Below are 14,807 nucleotides of genomic sequence, written 5' to 3' on the forward strand. Positions count from 1 at the left end.
ATTTGTTTTCTATGACACGTGTCGCCGAGCTACACCTTTCCTATGCTGAAACTAGTGTTACGGCGTCGTTAGCGGCGTCGTATACGCATACGCTGTCATTTATTCTTAGCTTATCAACATTAAAGGGGTTGAGACACCAAATTTTGAGGCTATAAAATGCCTGCTGTAGGCTTCCTCTGTATGCTAGGACACTCAACATGAAGTGTTGGACACAGCAAACGCTTACAATATATTTTAATTCACTTTCAAAGAGTGCCTAAATGCTCGTTCTCGCGATCGAGACCCATCGCTAGCGCGATTGACACCAACGTCACTGTATTGGTAGCGTAACGAAATTTTTAGTGACGTCATACCACATTACAGTGACGTATGTACAATGAGCGGTAACCCACAGCACCGGCTAGAGAGAGTAGTGCAGGGAACCGCATCGGCTGCGGATCCACATTCGCTCGCCTAGTTTTTCTCAGCGAACTAGCCAAGCTTGCTGGCATTTTGCAAAGTGTTTCGCGTCGTCACGCGAACCTGCGACGGCGACATTCAGCGTGTGAGCTTGCTCGAGCGTTGGAGGCATCCGGACGGTTGCTCGCGCAGTGACCATGCCTGTGTACTATTGTGCGTTGGACTTCTGCCCCAGCAAATTCGGAGACCCTGTGAGTTTCCATAAGTTCCCCCGAGATGATGCACAAAGAAACGCCTGGATAGACTTTGTTCGCGCTACCGGGCGGCACTTTTGGACGCCGGGGAAGTCGAGCGTGTTTTGTTCGCTCCACTTCTGCTCGGACACGTACGAGTCAAAGTATGCGGTCAGCTTCGGCATTCCGAAGAAGCGTTGGTTGGTATCCGGTGCTGTGCCGATGGTGTATCCCGCTGCTGCACGAAGTCTCCTACCGTCTGAAAGCGGAGCAACTTCGCCGAAGCGTCAGGTTTGTATTACGTCCGAGTGTATTAGCTGCAGGCATGTTTGTTGACAATGGTGGTAATGCTGGCGTATTTGATGGTTTGCGCAGTGCGTAGCTGAAGTTGAGAGCGACGGTGTTGATCTTTTCGAGGAGACGACCATGGAAGAGAGATCTTCGAGCACAGGTATTGGATTTTCGCTGATCTGTTTCGTTGTAAGCCTCATTCGCACTGCTATGTGCAAAGTGCCGAAAATTGAAATTCAATGTAATAGAAACTGCCGTTGGTTGATAACTAGGCTTTGTTCTTCTGTTTTTAGCTTGTTGTTTTAATTTTAGATGTTCTAATTACTCTGCTTTATCTCAGTTACAGCTGTTTAATTTTTGTATTAATTTGGTGATTGCTCATGCTCCTTATTGTTATTGTATCAACTGTTTTTTCCAATTTTGGTCTGTAATATTTCCCTCCCCTCTATAGTGTAATGTACAAACCCTGAGGGTAAAATAGATAAATAAATACCGATAAACCCATGTAAGTAGGCCACATATAGTACTGTATCATTAATCTTAAAATTCCTTGGCATGTTGAAATGGTAAATGTACGATTGTAGGGAAAATATATTCGGCATTATGTATTTGTACTCGTGAAATTCGATGAGCCGTGCACCTGATCAACAAATCACTAACATGATAGTGGCAATCATGCCACGTACGGCCTTGGCCTCTGAGTGCAAAAAGTGATTGATTAAACTTGTCGCTAAGACTGACCTCTCTGATAATCTCCTATTGATCCAGCACTTGGTCATCACTCCAACACGTTATCACCACCATGTGGAGCCACAGCAGGGATTGGGTGCAATACATGCGACTCCCAGACTCAGTGCTCTGTGCAACTGTCACTGAAGGCGACAGAAGCAACAATACGTCCAAAAATGAGAAGCGTTGGTGTGCAAACCGAAGGTGCCAACCGGACTGTGGGTGCGTATGGAGCGAGCGAACATATCTGGCGTTTATTGAAAAAATGTGAGGAGCATGCGGCCACATATATACCAGTAGTGAGCATTGCTGAGTTAGGATATAGGGAATGATCATATTTTGGTGCAGCTTAGTGTTATTAAGTGTATCATATGAGTAACAGCAATAGGTGCATGCCCGCATGGGGCTTCTGCCATCCTGTTGGCTCAGTGGTTACAGTGTTTGGATGATGACCCGAAAGAGGTGGGTTCGATCCCGGCCGCAGCTGTTGCAGTTTGGAGGTGGCGAAATGCCAGAGACCTGTGCACTGTGTAATGTCAGTCAGGGCTTAAAGTCTTCCTTCAGTCGAGGGGGCCCCTTGGCGGCAACACACGCATGCACACACACACAATGTTGCAGGATCGGCCAGTGAAACAGGTCGAACAATAGAAGCTCGTAGGAGAACTACCAGGATTTTACCTCTGTTTCGGCCGGGGTCCGACTTCACTCCGACCGTGGCCGGTCCTCGGCCAAAACGCCACTAACATTCTGGTATATTTTATTACCTGCTGTTATGTCTTGAGATATACATACATACATATGGCGGTCCTGCCTTCGTTTGAGTGGTGTTTAAATGATGAAGGCAGGGCCACTAGCCGAAACGTTAGTAAAATTATCTTACGTGTGTGCCATACTAGGGCCTTCGTACATGACCAAATGTGATTCTACGTGACAACCGGTTCCTCACAACTCTCAAAGGCCACAGAAGTTGTATTTGGGACCTTCACTTTATCTTTACGTATTTGGCGCGAAAAAGGGCAACTTTAAGCAGGTGTCGTGAAGCCAACTTTATCATTAATTACACAAATTGTTATGGGTGTTAATCACTTGTGAATGAGTCGCCTTTAAACTTGTGACAGCTGATGTTTACATTCTGTGTCCACTTTAATTCCCTAATCCATTCAAGGGAAGTGTCAATTTATGTGGACAACTTGTTTCTGATTACCTTTTGGTCTGAGAGTGCGATTCAATTATTTGACTGATCTGTGAACTGATGAATCGCATAGTAGTTTTTTTGTTTTAATGTGCCCACACACAGTACTGTTTTCAAGCGCAATGCTCTCAAACAACAGACCTGGTGTAGGTGGATTTTTTGGTTGTGGCCTCTCATAAAATTTACTTTTTTTATAAGCAAGGGCTGAAGAAGCAGTGCCACAACTATACTTGTTGCAGAATACTTGCTTTTTGCAGAGCTGTTGTGTTCTTATGCTCTTGACACTTTAGCTTCAGCCTCAATATGTGCACATCTTCCATTGCAGAATGTCAGACCGAGTGCGATTTTATGGACATTGTGCTCCCCGAGGACAAACAGCCAAGGTGCTCAACGCCTAAGCCAGCAGAATTGTCACTGACTTTTCAGGAGGACCCAATGGACACTACGTATGAGCCATCTTTGGAGGACTCAGGACCGTAAGTGTACTTCATGGCCCAACGCAAATGTTTTTCTATGCATTGCTTACAGATATATTTTTTGGTCATTATAAGTACTTGGAAGCATAAAAGGTTTCTTGAGATATTCACACTAAAAAGTTACTTTAGTTCAATTTGAAGTTATGCCTCTTTATAGGCCTGCCAGTTAAAGGAAAAGTGTAAAGGATGCTGCATGGAAACAAAGCAATTGAGTGAAATGGAATATAAATTCACTTTACAGTGCTCTCGCCGAACCATGTCCTCGCAAAATTATTGTGTTCGAGGAAAACCTTCTGCAACTTGTCAAGTCTTGCAGGAAATGCCACCTCCCTGCAAAGTCATCACTAGAGGTATGGAAATCACTTTTGTTATTCAAAGCTGACAGCAAGCTTTTCTGGAATGGACCTTTTTTAAGTGATGTCCAAGGGTGTGCCATGGCTCCTCCGTCATTTTGCCTGCCATAAAGGGGAAGTGTTTGCTGCATTTGTTCTGCCACGAATGACGTTTTCTGTGTGCATGATGTCATTGGCACGCCGCACGGTTCGGTAATATCACCTATGCTATTCAATCTAGCACTAATCGGGCTACCGGCTAAGTTATAGGAAATGCAACTTGCCTTACCAGAGGATAGCAATAACAGAGCAGCACACGACTCGGCTCAAAGGCTTACGGACCGAACTGCAGTTGTGGGCAACACCTGCAGTTCCATCTCATAGCACTTGATTTCCTTCACCTAATACCACAGCAGCATAACAGTAGCTGTAGTCCTACAATTTACCATATGTAGGGTGCCGCGTAGGTGTGTTCTTGTTTGTGCAGGTTTTTGGCTCTCTTGCTGTGGTGACATCAACATGCCAAGATGGCCATGTTTTGAGCTGGCACAGCCAGCCAAAGATGAAACGCTTTGCCATGGGCAATGTTGCTTTGGCTGCTGCAATTTTATTTACTGGCTCAAGTCCAACGCAAGTCCTGCGGCTTTTCCAAAGTGCTGGCATCGCATGCTTCAGTAAGCGTACATATGACCGCCTACAGAGGGACATTATGATTCCTGCTGTGCACCAGGTGAGCATGATTTGTCTGTAATTGTTTTTATCGACCACAAAATCCTAATCGTCAAGATGGCCATGCCAGTATTCATGAAAATAAATTTCTTAAGTGTGTATTTCGATGCCCAGTCCTGAGAAAATGGACCACCTTATTGTGGTACTACATTGCTGATTAGTTCAGTTCTATCGTTCGAAGCATTGCTTCAAGGTTCTTGCTTTTTCTCCTTTTTTGCCTTATTTCTGGGCCTAGAGAACTCTCTCTCTATATATATATATATATATATATATATTGTACTGAAGAAGAACGAGCAGTATGCACTGCTTCAAGAAAGACGACGACGACGAGTTGGTCGAAGCCGTGTGCCTGTGTTGCCTGCGCTGTGTAACCTCTCGTTGCAGTGCTCTACGCTCTAATTAATTACACTAGAGTGCCTCTCTACATTTGGTGGAAGTGCTGGGCCCTTTACCGACCTGGAACTCCGCAGCCGGACGCTCCCTCCCGTCTCTGCCATGCCTGAGGACGCCGAACAGCCCGATCCTCCCCAGGCTTCGCCTGTTGTCTGCTCCGGTGCCCTACGCCACCGCGATCCTCCTGTCTTCAGTGGCGCCGACGATCCTGAAGTCGAGGATTGGCTCTCCTCATACGCCCGCGTAAGTGCGCACAACAAATGGGACGACAAGGATAAGCTGACTAACGTCAACTTCTATCTTTCTGGAGTCGCTCATCTCTGGTTCCGGAATCATGAATCCGACCTTACCACCTGGACTGCTTTTACTAATTATTTCAAAGAGGTCTTCGGTCGCCCTGCTGTGCGAAAGTTTCGTGCGGAACAACGCTTGCGTGGTCGCGCTCAGCAAAAGGGTGAAAACTTCGCCAGCTACATTGAAGATGTCGTTGACCTTTGTCGGCGCATCAACCCCACTATGCCAGAAAGTGACAAGATAAAGAATGTCATGAAAGGCATCGACGATGATGCCTTCCAGATGCTCTTGGCGAAAAATCCTCGAACGGTTGACGAGGTGATCACCCTGTGCCAGAGCTACGACGAGCTCCGCAAACAACGCCTCACTACGCGCCGAGCTGCCGCGCCGGACGACACGATTTCGGTTCTCACCGACAGTTTCAATGCTGCTCCCGCCCACTCCGCGTTCCTCGACCGAGTCAAACAATTTGTTCGAGAGGAAGTGGCGCGTCAACTGTCCCTTTTGCCTGCTACCCGGTCGTCTGAGTCCTCCTTGTCTCCGGAACTACGTCGGGTCATACACGACCAAGTGAGCGACGCACTACCTCTCGCTCATCAGCCCCCTCCAGCGCCGGTTCCACTCACGTACGCTGCCGTCGTTGCCAGTCCAAGACCTCCGCCTGCAGTTTCACACTACACGCCCGCAAGCGGCTTCTACGCGTCGCCTTCTGCAGCTGCAAACTACGTGCCCAGAAGCGACTTCTGCGCGCCTCCGCAGCCCCTACGTCCGGCTCAACATTGTGCACCCCAGCCTGGGCCCCCTGTTCACAATCCGTGGCGTACACAGGACAATCGGCCGATCTGTTACGCGTGTGGCTTTGCTGGCCACGTGGCACGATTTTGCCGCCGGCGGGGTTGGTACCCTCCCGATACTGCGCGACCCCAAGGGAATACACCTGACTCTCAGCCCCGCTATGTTCCACCTGTTCCGCACTTCGCTTCCTCGTCTCCTGCTCCTCGAAGTTTCACCACTCGTCGGTCTCCCTCTCCCCGTCGACGTTCCCTGTCCCCCCTTGTCCGCCGCCCCCCCGCTGTGGAGGAAAACTAAAAGGCGCAGTTCCGGAGGCAAGAACTGCGATCTCATCGAACTGCTCAAGCCCTCGCTTATCCCCTGCGAACGTCATTGAAGTTTATGCGGAAGGTATCGCTGTTCACGCGCTTGTCGACACCGGTGCCGCGGTGTCAGTGATTGCCGACCAGCTTCGCCGTACGCTCCGAAAGGTCGCGACGCCGTTTTCCGCTATTTCGCTACGTACAGCAAGCGCTGAGCCAATTGAGCCTGTAGGAACTTGCACCGTCCGTGTCGCCATACAAGACAGTTTATATCACATTGAGTTTGTTGTTCTTCCCCGCTGCTCTCATGCCATCATTCTAGGATGGGACTTCCTCTCTTCTAATCGCGCAGTTATTGATTGTGCCCGTGCAGAACTTGCGCTTACTCCATTTTGCGGAAGTCTTTCTGAAGATTTGCCTCTTTCTTCTGCTAGAGTGTTCGTCGCCGCCGACACCGATATCCCTGCTTTCTCTTCCGCCCTTGTGCCCGTTTCCTGTGCTGCTTTCTACGATTCTACAGTTCTCTTCACGCCATCGAAACTTGCTGCACGCCGTCATCCCTTCTTGCTTCCCTTCGCCATCCTTCCCATTCGCCAGAGCTCCAGCGCACTTTACGTTACGAATCCGTTTTCGTGTCCATCAAGCCTACGACATGGCGAGTGCCTCGGGTCTGCTGACGAATTCGAGCCGTACTTTCTCTACGATGTGCCTGATGACTCGACTCCTCTTCAGGTTGACGCCATGGCTCTTCCTGTCTCTACGTCTGAGCCAGCGTGTGACAGAACGTTTGCTCGGTGTATTGATCCGCAGCACACTCCGCGTCAGCGCGCGCAGATCGTCGACCTCCTTACCCGATTTCGCACTTCTTTTGACCACCAACAACAATGTTTAGGGCGTACAGCTACAGTCGTTCATCACATCGACACCGGTAGCCATGTCCCACTACGACAGCGTCCATACCATGTGTCCGCGACGGAGCGCCGTGTCATCGACGAGCACGTAGGCGACATGCTTCAACGCGGCGTGATACAGCCTTCCCACAGTCCTTGGGCCTCTCCAGTAGTGCTAGTGAAAAAGAAAGATGGGACAATTCGTTTTTGTGTGGACTATCGACGCCTGAACAAAATAACCCGGAAAGATGTCTAACCTCTCCCCCGTATCGACAACGCACTAGACTGCCTCCAAGGCGCTGAATTCTTTTCGTCCTTAGACTTACGATCTGGTTACTGGCAAGTCCCGGTGGCTGAGTCAGATCGCCCGAAAACGGCATTCGTTACGCCTGACGGCTTATATGAATTTACCGTGATGCCCTTTGGCCTGTGCAATGCGCCTGCCACATTTGAAAGAATGATGGATAACATCCTCCGCGGCCTCAAATGGCAGACATGCCTTTGTTACCTCGATGACATTGTCATCTTTTCCCCGGACTTTTCTTCTCACCTGCTCCGACTCGAACGCGTTCTCACTTGCCTCGCCGATGCTGGACTCCAGCTCAACATCAAGAAGTGGCGCTTCGCCGCCCGACAGCTAGTCATCCTTGGCCACGTTGTTTCGAAAGATGGTGTGCTTCCAGAACCTACCAAACTCCAAGCAGTCGCCGAATTCGCACGACCAAAGACCACCAAAGAACTCTGCAGCTTCATCGTATTGTGCTCATACTTTCGCCGTTTCATCCGCAACTTCGCCACCATAATAGCGCCTTTGACGCAGCTTCTCGCGGGTAACCACGACCTCTCGGCCTGGTCGCCACTTTGCGATGCCGCATTCACGACGCTGCGTCGTCTTCTAACCTCACCCCCGATTCTCCGTCATTTCGACCCCAGCGCACCGACAGAAATTCACACGGATGCTAGTGGTGTCGGCATTGGCGCTGTTCTTGCGCAACGAAAGACTGGCTTCGATGAATACGTCGTTGCTTACGCCAGCCGCGCTCTGACGAAAGCGGAAGCCAACTATTCCGTTACAGAAAAAGAATGCTTGGCTATCATTTGGGCCATAACTAAATTCCGCCCTTACCTCTACGGCCGCCCATTCGACGTAATAACTGACCATCATGCCCTCTGCTGGCTGTCGTCCTTAAAAGACCCTTCAGGTCGACTCGCTCGATGGGCGCTCCGCCTCCAAGAGTACGACATTCGAGTGCTGTACCGCTCTGGCCGTAAACATACGGACGCGGATGCCCTGTCCCGCTCCCCTATGCCAGGCCAGCCCAATTATTCGAAGGTACCGATATGCGAGTCCTCCCTCACCGCCACGGACATGCTTTCGGAGCAGCAGAAGGATCGATGGATTGTCTCTATGCTGGCTTTTCTGTCCAACCCATCAGCGCCTTCTTCTGACCGTACACTGCGTCGCCAAGCACACCACTTCGCTGTTCGTGACGGACTCCTTTACCGCCGTAACTACCTCTCGGACGGCCGCAAATGGTTACTCGTGGTCCCACGGCATCTACGTTCGGACATATGTGCAGCGTTTCACGATGACCCGCAATGCGCGCATGCAGGAGTACTAAAAACGTACGCGCGCCTGCGACTCCGTTATTACTGGCGCGGAATGTACCGATTCGTCCGCCGATACGTGCGCTCCTGCCTCGCTTGCCAACGCCGCAAGAATACACCTTGTTCCTCAGCTGCCCCATTGCAACCCTTGCCTTGCCCAGGACGCGCCTTTGACCGCGTCGGAGTTGATCTTTACGGGCCCCTGCCGAGTACTTCAGACGGCAACCGCTGAATGATTGTGGCAATAGACCATCTAACGCGTTACGCGGAAACTTCGCCTCTGCCCAGCGCATCTGCGCGTGATGTTGCATGGTTCCTTCTGCGTAACATCATACTTCGCCATGGAGCCCCCAGAGAATTGCTCAGCGACAGAGGCCGTGTGTTTCTCTCTGAGGTTATAGAAGCCCTACTCAAGGAATGCCACGTAATTCACCGCACCACTACTGCATACCACCCGCAGACTAATGGGATGACTGAGCGCTTTAACCGCACTCTTGGCGACATGTTATCCATGTACGTCGCATCTGACCAGACCAATTGGGACCGCGTTCTACCCTTCGTGACCTATGCTTACAACACCGCCACACAGACCACTACGGGATTTTCCCCGTTCTTTCTTCTTTACGGACGCGAGCCTTCCTGCACAATGGATACCATCCTCCCGTATCGCCCTGACACAACGGAGTCTACTGCCCTGTCCGAAGCTGCTGCACACGCGGAAGAGTGCCGACAGCTCGCCCGCACATTTACTACGGAAGACCAGCAGCGACAGAAGCACCGTTGGGATACTTCCGCCTCTCCTGCACCCTATGCTCCTGACTCACTAGTCTGGCTTTGGGTTCCCGCCACCAGCCCTGGACTTTCAGCGAAACTCGTTTCCAAGTACCAGGGTCCCTACCGTGTGGTCAGTCAAACGTCTCCTGTGAACTACATGATAGAACCCCTTGAGCCACCTTCGGATAAGCGCCGCCGAGGGCGCGAAATCGTGCACGTTCAGCGGCTAAAGCCTTATTTCGACCCCCCTGTGCTCTCCTGCCCGTAGGTCGCCGGGACGGCTCCTTTTCTCCGGGGAGATAATTGTACTGAAGAAGAACGAGCAGTATGCACTGCTTCAAGAAAGACGACGACGACGAGTTGGTCGAAGCCGTGTGCCTGTGTTGCCTGCGCTGTGTAACCTCTCGTTGCAGTGCTCTACGCTCTAATTAATTACACTAGAGTGCCTCTCTACAATATATATATATATATATATATATATATATATATATATATATATATCGTCTTCTTTGTTCATGGACACACTATGCCCCACTGCTCCGTAACAATATATATTTACTATTCCTTTCAGCTGTGGGAACGTGAACAACAGTCTCTCTTAAGCTGTCTAAGCAGCACGGGTGCCCAACTCGCAGGTGACAGCCGTGCAGATTCACCAGGCTACAGTGCAAAGTATGGAACGTACTCGTTGCTGGACACTTCACTGAACCGTATAATTGACATGCAGCTTGTGCAGGTGAGAAATATTTCTTTTCGTTTTCACTTGTAGAGCATAGTGTCAACGAATGGAATATACTCTTCTCCTTCTCTTCCTTGACCTCCCATTGCAGTCAAACGAAGTTACCAGCAGTGGTGCAATGGAATTAGAAGGACTGAAGAGGGCACTAAAGGGCCTTGAGGACCAGAAAGTTTGCGTGCGTGAGCTTGTGACGGATAGGCACACCCAGGTGCGCAATCACATGAGACAAAATCGGCCTGATATTGCCCACCTCATTGATGCTTGGCATGTTGCCAAAGGTTAGTACCTCATTTCTTTCAGTGCATAATTGGTCTGCTGTTTGCTGGACAATTGTTCTTGCCATACTTGCCTAATGTTGGTCAAGGAACCTCTCGTCTGTATTTTTTATGCCCATGTTTTTAAGCGAGCAGCAAAGCTGCCGCCGTCATGAAGCACATCAAGCAAGTCAGCAGACGAGAGAGGCTGTGACATTAGCAGAGTAGGGAGCTTTTTGGGCGTAAAGTATAAACTGCATGCACACAGTCTTGCGCGCGACAAGTGACGCGACGGAGATGGCTGTAGCAGTCGCTCTTCGCCTACAAGTCGTACCGCATGCGAGTGACGTCTCCCCGGTGTTGCCGGTATGAGGGCAAGAAATACTCGCTAAAAATGGCGTGACACTTGCTTTATTAATTTAAGATTATGTGTTTTAGTGTAAAGGGGAGCATAAATAATTCTAAAGGTTTTGCACTACATTATTATCCTTGCACGTATCAAAATCTAGTCCTTTGCTCGTTCCGTGCGACAATTGGTATTGCTTGACTGATGTATGTCCAGTTCCGGCTTTGCGCTATTGGCTAGTCGCTCATAGCACTTCCGGACGACGAGTGACGAATTGTAGATTTCTAGAACTGAGCGATTGAGCGAAAAGACCGAGCGATCTGTTCGTGCGACGGTCCGTTTCATCGCTTGTTGCCGTCGCACACAAAATCGTTCTCATGCGGTTTGGGCTTAAGTGATGTCATGTTTGTGTTTTATACAGGGCTACTTTCCTGTAAGCTCCTAAAGGGGCAACCTTATTAATAAAAAGAGTACTATAATTTCTCATCATTCTAATCATAGCCCTGCAGTTCCCTACATGAAGATTGGTCATGTGCAAACATACTGTGTGCTTATTTTCAGGTTTTTATTAATTCACATTGCTCTCGACTTCATAATTTTTTAGAGTATAAATCAAAGTGGTATCCTCATAATCATTGAAGACTACTTTTCAATTGGTTGATGGGTGTTTTGGTGATGTGCTTGTGCCAATTGCTTTTAAACAGAGCATTTGAGAGTAGCTGCCTACGTTCATGATTTTGTTTTGTCTAGGGCTGAAAAAGAAGCTGCAGGCTGTCTCCCGGTCACGGGGCTGCGGTGTGATTGAGAAGTGGGAGACCTCCATCATTAACCACTTCTACTTTTCGGTTAGGATAGCTGCAGCAAGACTGATGACCGCTGAAAGAAGAGGCGAGCTCGCGGTAGCCATCTGGCTGTCGCTCCTCAACCACATTCAGAACAAGCACTGTGGCCACAGCAAGGAATATGCCAACTGCGAGCATGGGGACCTCTTGCCTAGAAAGTGGATTTTTCCAGGTACTTTTCCATCAAGCCTAGTAACTTTCCATTTGATTCACAGCGGTATCCTTTAGTATTCCTATGCAGGGAAGAATAACCCTTGGCAATCACTAATGACACTTTGAAACTTGAAGAAGATGATTGTTCAGCTGATGTATTTCAAGCAACAGGGGTGTATGCCTGCTCACTGCTCTACTATTCAATATTTATTGGTGTAACCCTTCAAAATATTTCTTCTTGCATTTATGTTGTATCCTTGAATTTCATGCTACCAGGTACTGATGCCTTTGACAAACTGCGCGGCATAGTGGAAAATAATCGCCTGCTTCTAGACATCAAGCAGGTGTCACCATCATTCCAAACATCAAGTTTGGAATCCTTCCATTCTGTCCTGAACCGGTTTGCTCCAAAGAGCTTCACATTTTCTTTTCATGGGATGCTGGCAAGGTATGAAAGTGAATCAATTTCTTCACATACTTCTCATACGTACATTGGTGTAATCGTGTGCTAAATGTCATAAAGGGCAAGACTAATGTGTTAAGTGTACCTGCATTGCTGTACAAATGAACTCTTTGTTGTCCACGCATAAAAGTATCGGCACCTGTTTACTAAAATGAAAGCGGGCAATGTACATGAGATTTCACATTGTAATATTTTCAGCCATGAAAGTTGGTGTGGTTGCGTGTGAAATTAGTGCAACTCCATGTGACCACTAGCTGGTTAATGCACTTTACCGACAAAAGTGTTGTGAGCACTGTGCCGACAACAGTTTTGCTCTAAAGTGCCCTTTTACCTTTCATTTAACAATAAAGGACTTTCAATTTAAATAAATTCGGAAACAACACTTTTGCATGATTATCTGCAATAACAGTCATGTCTGTGGTAAATAAGTAGAGATGCTGTTTTACAGCAGCAACAAGGCAGAAGAGCAAGTAGTGAGTTATCATGTGTGGCTCCAAAAACAGATGAACCGATGCTAAGAGCCTGCATAAGTTGATGGTCATGGACTGCAGTTCACAACACACAAAAAGAAAAAATGGGCTGCGAATTTAGATGACAAATGCGCCGGGCTGAAGCGCATGGTTGCGAGCTCTGCACTAGACAAAGTGTTCCATATACTTGGCGTTAAAAGGTGTGCTTTCCTTGCAGCATGCATTTAGGCATGCTTTTCGCAAAACTGGAAGCAAAGTATGTTCTCTTAGCAGTTGTTTAGGTAGTGGTATGCACGTCTGATATTCTACATCTCCTTACACAGGTCAAAACTGGCTGCTTTGCAATATAATGAAAATGCGGACAGGGTGCAACACAGAACTACTGTGGGCAAGCGGCAGTGGGCAGTGAAGTACCCAAAAGCAAGAAAAGGCAAGCCAGTGGCATGCCCAGTCAAAGAGCCTGCAACTTTTGGTGCGTACATAACTGCATAGCGAGGCCAAAACTTGAATTTCTACCATTAAGACAGCATACTTAGCCCACTGTTTGCAGCAGATGCATGAGTCAAATGTTATGAGAAAAATCATATAGCACGCACTAATAGCCTTGAAGCAGTTGTGGCATGTAAAAGCAGCTTTCAAGACTTTTAGCGACAACAAAAATGGCTGCACAGGTTGACACCAGCAGAGGCTCTCACATACTGTGTCTTCTGTTGTTACACCTGAGTGTGAGTTCTATCCTTGTCTGAATGACACCTTTGCAAAAAAAAAAAAGTCACATATACACGCGCTAGTGTAATAAGACGACTGTTCGTTCAGTAAGCACTGCAAAACGTACTGAGAGGACTTCTTTTAAAAACGAGTGATAAAAATGCATGCTTGCGGCAGCTGCAGTATGAATTATTTCCTTTTCGAACATAGTTACCGGCTATGGCAAAAATTGGTGCTACTTGTGGTGCCCACAGGTGAGGTGAAATATTAAGAAAAAAAGTTGAAATGGAGTATAGTAGCAGATATTTTTTGTCCATTTAAACAATACCTGCACTGCTGCTTTTGGCACTTAAAGAAACCAGAGACTGCAGGAGAGACACTCATACGTTGTTTTTGAATAAGTTTGACGTGTTTTTTTTTTGCTTCTTTGCATGCATCTGGTGCAGGTTATGTTGGGCTTCTTCTTGAAATCGTGAACGAGGTTGTGGACAGTGGCAGTTTCGGTGATTCGCACGTCACAACTTTGCCTACGCCACCGCCACTTACAAGCTCTTTTGGACCAGTGGACAAGGCTGCGCTAGTGCGGGGTCACCTTTCAAGGTTTGCGTCCAGTGAAGACCGACCTAGGCACACAGAAGACTCGAGTGACGACAGTGCGTGATTAGGTCACACACATGCGCATCTTTTGTGGTTCAGGCGATCATTGTCAGCAACTTCCCACAAGTTGTCTACGTAGGGTTAAATGTCTCAGCGTGACTCTTGGGCTTGAGTTCAAGAGGTCCTGGATTAATTTCAGCCACTGCATGGGAGAGGGATTGCTAGGTAGCTTACAATCACAATGTTAGCGTAAAGTTTGTAGTGCTGTCATCCTAATGTTTGCTTATGTTTTCATATTCTGTGTGGTGGTATTTTTCTATGCCCAGTCATTCACTCCAGCACTGCCACTTGACATTCCTGACCTGCTTGCACCTCATGAAAAGCGCTTGCATTCCAGAATAGTTTTCACCACGTGTCTATGAGCACGTGCTAGTTTCCTCGTATTCCAAACATTTGGCCCGAATGTGTGGAGCAGGATGATAACGCCAACTGTCTGAGAACTTGTGGCAAACAATATTAGCGCATTCTACCAGCATACAGTACTGTGGAAATTGAAAGATGATGCAATGGGCAGGTGAAGGGAAGGAGCACACACAGAAGAACCAATGTGTATGAAGAAAACGTGACAAACCAGCGCTTACAGGGGAACAAAACGACCTGACAGAGTGCTATATTTTTAATAAGAATGTTTGTAATGTACTGAAGGCACTGGGCCACAGTGCTGGTAAAGGAAGAAGAACACAAGAAACGCTTGCTCGCCCACTCCACCATAGCTCCCATTGACTTGTTTTTGCTCTAGCA

General features: G+C 48.1%; 1 protein-coding gene and 1 long non-coding RNA gene across 2 annotated transcripts; both read left to right on the plus strand.

Annotated features, from left to right (window-relative positions):
- Nucleotides 1-832: 832 nt before the first annotated feature.
- Nucleotides 833-1,801, plus strand: LOC125945468 (uncharacterized). Its single transcript, XR_007466912.1, has 3 exons — nucleotides 833-923; nucleotides 1,008-1,083; nucleotides 1,692-1,801. It is a non-coding gene; the product is annotated as an uncharacterized LOC125945468 (long non-coding RNA).
- A 1,766-nt stretch (nucleotides 1,802-3,567) lies between these two features.
- Nucleotides 3,568-14,070, plus strand: LOC125945792 (uncharacterized). The gene is made up of 8 exons (XM_049668082.1): nucleotides 3,568-3,670; nucleotides 4,140-4,382; nucleotides 10,006-10,170; nucleotides 10,265-10,451; nucleotides 11,524-11,787; nucleotides 12,045-12,216; nucleotides 13,025-13,173; nucleotides 13,856-14,070. The coding sequence occupies exons 2-8, from the start codon at nucleotides 4,215-4,217 to the stop codon at nucleotides 14,068-14,070; spliced, it is 1,320 nt and encodes a 439-aa protein (XP_049524039.1). The 5' UTR covers nucleotides 3,568-3,670; nucleotides 4,140-4,214.
- Nucleotides 14,071-14,807: the final 737 nt, after the last annotated feature.

The sequence above is a fragment of the Dermacentor silvarum genome, chromosome 5, assembly GCF_013339745.2.
Source record: "Dermacentor silvarum isolate Dsil-2018 chromosome 5, BIME_Dsil_1.4, whole genome shotgun sequence".
Taxonomy (NCBI): domain Eukaryota; kingdom Metazoa; phylum Arthropoda; class Arachnida; order Ixodida; family Ixodidae; genus Dermacentor; species Dermacentor silvarum.

What these genes read in the sequence shown, in the direction of transcription:
- LOC125945792 (XM_049668082.1), top strand. Translation starts at nt 4,215, where the DNA reads ATGAAACGCTTTGCCATGGGCAATGTTGCTTTGGCTGCTGCAATTTTA. An exon ending in TGATTCCTGCTGTGCACCAG is followed by an intron (nt 4,383 to 10,005) that starts GTGAGCATGATT and finishes TATTCCTTTCAG; the next exon opens with CTGTGGGAACGTGAACAACA. An exon ending in TTTCATGGGATGCTGGCAAG is followed by an intron (nt 12,217 to 13,024) that starts GTATGAAAGTGA and finishes CTCCTTACACAG; the next exon opens with GTCAAAACTGGCTGCTTTGC.